The sequence below is a fragment of the Schistocerca serialis genome, chromosome 2 (assembly GCF_023864345.2).
Source record: "Schistocerca serialis cubense isolate TAMUIC-IGC-003099 chromosome 2, iqSchSeri2.2, whole genome shotgun sequence".
NCBI lineage: Eukaryota > Metazoa > Arthropoda > Insecta > Orthoptera > Acrididae > Schistocerca > Schistocerca serialis.
In genome coordinates this window covers 171,345,439-171,352,398 of record NC_064639.1, presented here as the reverse complement: position 1 = coordinate 171,352,398, position 6,960 = coordinate 171,345,439, and the positions used below count along the sequence as shown (strand labels likewise).

The 6,960-nt window shown below is 44.3% G+C and overlaps 1 protein-coding gene across 1 annotated transcript in view; it reads left to right on the top strand.

Moving 5' to 3' along the window:
• The first annotated feature begins 5,507 nt into the window (after positions 1-5,507).
• Positions 5,508-6,960, top strand: part of LOC126455829 (cilia- and flagella-associated protein 251-like) — a 67,938-nt gene continuing 66,485 nt past the window's right edge. The window contains exon 1 of the mRNA XM_050091590.1: positions 5,508-5,947. Within this exon, the coding sequence (XP_049947547.1) occupies positions 5,508-5,947 (440 nt within the window). The remainder of the gene's footprint in view (positions 5,948-6,960) is intronic.

Sequence of the window (6,960 nt, the reverse complement as noted above, 5' to 3'; positions counted from 1 at the left end):
TAATACTTTGTAGGGATATGAAATGAAATAATCATGTAGACTCAATCACGGTAAATCAGGTGGTACACTTTGGTTTATTGGTAGAATAGTGAGTAAATGCAATCAGTGTACAAAGGAGATTACTTACAAATCACTCAGACGACCCATTGCAGAGTATTGCTAAAGTGTGTAAGACTCATACCAAACAGGACTACATCTACATCTATATCTGTACTCTGCTGCAAACCACTGTGAGGTGCATGGCAGGGGGTACATCCTGTAGTACTTGGTATTAGGGGTTCTTCCCATTCCACTTACGTATGGAGCATGCTAAGGATGATCGAATACTTCTGTGCATGCAGCAATTATTCTAATATTATCTTGATGACCCCTATGTGAGCAATATGTAGGGGCTTGTAATACATTCCTAGAGTCATCATACAAAACAGGTTCTTGAAACTTTGTTAATAGACTTTCTTCAGATAGTTTACGTATTTCTTCAAGAGTCTTCCTATTCAGTTCCTTCAATATCTCTTGATCCTCTCCCAAGGATCAAACCTGTGATCATTCATGCTGCCCTTCTTGGTGTACTTCAGTACCTCCCATTAGTCCTATTTGGTATGAGCAAGATTCTAGAACTGGTCACGTGACAGATTTTCAAGTGTTCTCCTTTGTAGACTGATTGCACTTCCCCAGTATTCTACCAATAAACCGAAGTCCATCACCTGCTTCACCCATGAATAATACTATGTGATCATTCCATTTCATATCCCTACAAAGTGTTACACCCAGGTATTTGTATAAGTTGGCTGCTTCCAGCAGTGATTTATTAATATTGTAAACATAGTTTCCTATGTTTTTTCATTCTGTTAAGTGCACAGTTTTGCACTTCTGAACATTTAAAACAAATTGCCAGTCTTTGCACCGTTTTGAAATCTTATCAAGATCTGAATGAATGTTTATGCAGTTTCTTTCAGGCAGTACTTCACTACAGATACAGTAACTGCATAATCTGCAAAAAGTATGAAGTTACTATTGTATTAATACAGTCTGCAAGGTAATTAATATACAACGTGAACAGTGAGGGTCCCAACACATTTCCCTGGGGCACACCTGAAGTTATTTCTACACCGAATGATGGCTCTCCATCTAAGATAACATGCTGTGTTCTCCCTACAAAAAGTCCTCATACGATCGTACCTTTGAAATAAGCAGAGGTGTGGCACTGAGTCTAATGCTTTTTGAAAATAAAGAAAACTGCATCTACCTAACAGGGGATATTAAATGTATACAGAGAAGAGCAGCAAGAATGGTCACAGGTTTGTTTGACCTGTGGGAGAGTGTCAGAGATTCTGAAGAAACTGAACTAGCAGACTCTTGAAGACAGATGTAACTGTCCTGAGAAAGTCTACTTTAATATTTCAAGGAAAGGCTTTAAATGATGACTCTGGGAATATGCTAAAACATCCTATGTATTGCTCGCATAGGTATCATGAGGATAAAATTAGATAAATTAAAGCACACACAGAGGCATTTAAATCACCATTCTTGATTGACGGATTGATCGATTGGGTGGGATTATGGGACTACACGGTGAGGTCATCAGTCCCACGATTCCAAAATCAGACATGGAAGAGAGACAGTCTGCTGAAAGTGGACAGATCCAATTAGACGAGTCAAACCACAAAATGAGGAAGTTAAAACACACACAGCAGAAGGCATAAAGGGGTAACCCAAATCTAAAAACTGGGAAAACGGAGGGATAAAAAAGTGGTCTTTGTAATAGGGAGTGGTTATGGGTCCCATACTGAGAAAACATGAAGAGAGGTCCCAACCACAACCACCCTGTGCTGCTCCAGGAGTAAAGCAAAACTTTATATCTGAAAATAAAAACCACTTTAAGGAAGGAAACTGAGGACTAGTTCCACCATCCATGAATCGTCTGCTAATATTAAAATTAAGGAATCTGGAAGACTATACTTAGTACAAAGGGCCAAAAGAAGGGGAAATTCCATCAATAAATAGGATACCATCAGTCTGTCTCCACAACCACATTATGGGGGTAGTTAGTTACACGAGAGGAAACTATGAATGAGCCTCGTATGACCAATGCATAGACAGTATAAGACAGTGGACTCCTTCTGAGAGGAGCAGAAGGAAGAGCACCAAACCACAGTAGACTCATTGATCGTGCAGAGTTGATTACTGAGAGTAGTAGTGCACCAAATGTCATTCCACTTTTGGGCAAAGAGAGATTTGACCTAGATCTGAATATCCGTAGCTAGAATCATGAAAGGGAAAGGAGGGTAAGTATCTGCTTCACTAGCCAAACGGTCAGCCAGTTCATTCCCCGGGATGACCACATGACTTGGGACCCAGAGAAAGACAACTGAGCAGGCGGCATGGCAAAGGGTAGGGAGAAAGTCATGGATAGCAGAGACCCAAGGGTGACAAGAGTAGCATTGGTCGATAGGCTGCAGGCTGTTCGTTGAGTCAGTACATATTAAAACATGGTGGAGGAAGGCCTGAGTAACAAAAAGGAGGGCCCTGTAAACGGCTAGCAGCTCTGCTTTGAACACACATGTACCCGGCAATAAATGGTGTTATAAGCCAGTAGGAGATGTGAAAGCATATCCCACCCTGTCTATCGTCTTAGAACCATCTGTGTAGAAGTTGGTGGCACCCTTAAAATCTGCAAGGATGGAATATTCAAGATTCTGGAAGACCATGGGAGCTACAGAGGCCTTAGGACCCTGGAACAGGTCGGTCCTAATCTGAGGTCTAGACAACATCCAAAGGGGGGTGTGGGAGGAAATACATCGGGCGCATTTCAGTGAGTGGAGATGGAGATCCTGACAGGGGGGAGCGAGATGCATGTCAACCAGCAATCCCATCAGTGGGAGGGAGTCAGGAGGAGACATCCCTCATTTGGAAATAGGACAAGGTACACGGGATGGTCAGGGAAAAGGCGAATGGCGATTGCATAAGAAACCAGCATTTGGCTCTGTCATATTTGTAGAGGGGACTCCTGCGTCTGTGAGGAGACTGTCAATGGGACTAGTGCGAAAGGCACCAACAGCCAGACGCATCCCACAATGGTGAACAGGGTCAAGCAATTGCGAAACGGAAGGAGCTGCTGAGCCATAAACCTGACTACCATAATCTAGCCTGGGCAAGACCAGAACATGGTAAAGATGGAAAAGAGAGGTACGGTCTGCACCTCAAGATCTGTGAGCCAGGAGGCAGAGAGCATTAAGCTTCCGCATGCATTTAGTCTTTAGGTGGAGAATAAGGGGAAGCCAAAGCAGCTTTTAATCAAAAATCAGGCCAAAGAAACGAGACTGTGCTACAACAATGATGAGCTGTTGGCCTAAATAATGTTCTGGATCAGGGTGTACTGTGTTCGATGACAAACATGCATAACCCACTTTTTGGAGGGAGAAAACTGGAAGCCATGGGAGGTGGCCCACACAGAGGTTCATTGGATGGCTCCTTGGAGCCGGTGCTCAACAGTTGGTACCGAGTGGGAGCTGCACCAGATGCAAATATCGTTGATGTACAACACCAGTGTAACCAGAGGCCCAACACAGGTTACAAGCCCGTTGATGGCTATGGGGAAGAGTGTGACACTTAGCACAGAACCCTGTGGGATACTGTTCTCCTGAATCTGTGGGGCCCTGAGTGAAGTGCCAACTTGAACCTAGAAGAGCCGCTGAGATGAAAACTCGCAGATGAAAATCAGAAGGGGACCACAGAAGCCCCAGTCATGGAGGCTACCTAAAATGTGATGGTGCCAAGCCGTGTCATATGCCTTATGTAGGTCAAAGAAGACTGCAAGATCTGGAACTGAAAGAGAGCTGGCAACCTTGGGGTGCACAGATGGTGCGTCTTGTGGTAGTAGGCTTCCAGCCTGAGAGACGTGGGGAGAGGGGACCCCGGGGGGGGGGGGGGGGGAGGAGGAGGAGGAGGAGGAGGAGGAGGCTTGGGGACCCCGGGGGGGAGGGGGGGGGGTAGCCCCAGTAGTTGCTAAAGAAGGGGGCACTTCTTTGGCAGCTCTTGGAGGGGAGGACATGGGTACTGCAGGGGAGGGGGAGGGGAACAGGGCTGGGGTAGGGAGGAGGAAGGAAAGAAATAACAGAGGCAAGAGTTGAAAAAAGTGACACAGGGTGAAATCTCTCATATTTTTGGGAGCCTCAGCATAAGACAAGTGATCCAAAGACTTTTACCTTTGGATCTTTTTTTCTCTCTTGTAAGCTGGGCAATCTGGTGACTGAGGAGAGTGGCAAACATGACAAATGACGTACACAGGTGGCAGAACACAGGGGCTTCCCTAACAGAGTGGGTGTCCACAGCCACTGCCACGCGGGATTAGCCAAGCGGTCTAAGGCGCTGCAGACATGGACTGTGTGGCTGGTCCCGGCGGAGGTTCGAATCCTCCCTCGGACATGAGTGTGTGTGTTTGTCCTTAGGATAATTTAGGTTAAGTAGTGTGTAAGCTTAGGAACTGATGACCTTAGCAGTGAAGACCCATAAGATTTCACACACATTTGAACATTTTGAACACAGTCACCGCACAGAGGGTCCACTGTGCAGTGGGAAGACATATAGACATATGCATAAAACGCGTGCACTGAAAGCACCTAATGGGAGATGCAATGTATAGTTTCACGTCACATTTGAAGTACATAACCTTGACCTTCTCTGGGAGGGTATTGCCCTCAAAAGCCAGAATGGAGGAGCTGGTATCGGTGTGGTTGTCTTTATGACCCTTCTGCACACAGCGGACAAAATGAACGCCACATCGCTCCAGACTACCCTGGAGTTCTTCATCAGTTTGCAGGATGAGGTCCCTATGACAAATCACTCCATGGGCCATATTCAGAGATTGGTGAGGAGTAACAGACACTGGGACAGTACCAAGTTGATCACAAGCACAAAGAGCTGCAGATTGGATGGCAGAAGAAGCTTTGATCAACAGGGAGCCTGATCGCATTTTACTGAGAGACTTCACTTCCGAACTTGTCCTACATATTCTCCACAAAAGACAATGGCTTTGTGGTGGTGAATGTGTCCCCATCCATTCTATAACAGATGAGGTAGCAGGAAAAATGTTTCATCCCAAGACGGCGAGCCTGGCCATCCTCCCATGGTGTAGCCAAGGAAGGGAAGGCTGCCAGCTCATACGAAGCAGCATTCAACGATCCTTCACTATTCCAAGAAACGGCCATTTGAGAATGGCCAGATTTTTGCAGCTTGACATGCTTCACGCATCAAGCATCTGCCCTGATACCACCCACCCCAATCAGGTGCTCTTCCCATGGGTGCCACTCAGCATGGGCCACCTGGTACAGCAGCCATTGCTGGGAGTTCCAATGCTCCAGGAAGACAAGCAACCACTCATTGGCATTCATGGGGAGAGAACAGCTCAGGTATCAGTAGTGTGATCCCTATGTTATCAGGGGGCCCAGCCAGAGGGTATATTACAGCCCCACACATGGACTGGCTACACGTGCTGGTGACCTGAAAGGATGGAGGGAGGCTGTGGTGGAGAAGGAAGAGAGGAAGGAAGAGAGGAAGAAAGAGAGGAAGAAAGAGAGGAAGAAAGAGAGGAAGAAAGAGAGGAAGAAAGAGAGGAAGAAAGAGAGGAAGAAAGAGAGGAAGAAAGAGAGGAAGAAAGAGAGGAAGAAAGAGAGGAAGAAAGAGAGGAAGAAAGAGAGGAAGAAAGAGAGGAAGAAAGAGAGGAAGAAAGAGAGGAAGAAAGAGAGGAAGAAAGAGGCAGAGGAATCCATGCCCAAATGGCTCACATTAAAAACAGAAAATTTAGAAGTGGAGCTCAAACCTTAAGTGGAGACCTAACTGACAAAAAGGATGAAAGAGAAAAGACAGGAGAAAAAACATTGCACGCAATACAGGAAAACAATGAGAGAAGAGAAGGAAGGAAGGAGCAGTGGGGAAGGAGTGTGGATAGGTAGAGAAGGGCAAGGCGAAGGAAATGTAGCCAGAGAAAAACAATCTTTCTTCGCACCCTCCAATACAGGAAAGGAATGTGAAGAAACACTAATAATTGGTACACTGGGATGTACCAGTGGCATTCAGTGCACAGTGGTTTGCAGAATGTAGATGTAGACACATTCATATGATTGATTTTTATGAGAGTTGTTTTTTCAACATACTGCTGTGATTTTTTTCTTGAACTGTTCATCCCTATAGTTTCTACTACATTTAGGAAAGATTATTTAACATGTCTGCTACCTGTGACTGATTATTTATATCCCTTCCATTTAATTCAATAGTGATGTTTTTCAAAGAAAATATTACTTACATCTGTAAATACTGAGTCCTGTTCTCAGTACATTCTGACTTGTCATGTAGCTTTCAATTAACATGGCTACTTGCCATGTAAATAACTTGAATCTAGATATGAAGATAATTTGTAGAAAGACTAGCTAATAAGATACAATGTCCTTGATAAGAGAATCAGCTTAGTCTGCTCGCACAAATATTCAAAATAGCATTTCCTACTTAATCCATGTAGGTTAGCAGCAGTCTGCATAAGACAGACTGAGGCTTTTTCTCATTGACAAAATTCTAACCTGGCTGTTTGCTAAAAAATGTTCTCGCAATGAAAAAAATATTCTAGGCAATTCAAGTTCCAATAGATTTCTTAGTGGCTCTAACAAAATTATATTAGAAAATGACACACCAAAAGTAGCAGATGAGTTTTGGTGTTTAGGCAACAAATGGACAAAGTAGAGGCAAAGATTTCGGGTTTGAGTTCCAGTTTGGCACATAGTTTTAATCTCACAGGAAGTTTCAAATTACTAATAATTCTGCTGCAGAGTGAAATTCACTCTGGGAACTGATTTATTTTACAGAAATTTCCCTCTGTCATTGCCTTCTTTCATGTGGTAGGTAAATAAACGATAAATTCTAGGGTGACCTGAGTTAATATTCTGTTGGTTTATCTGCAGTCATCTTGCA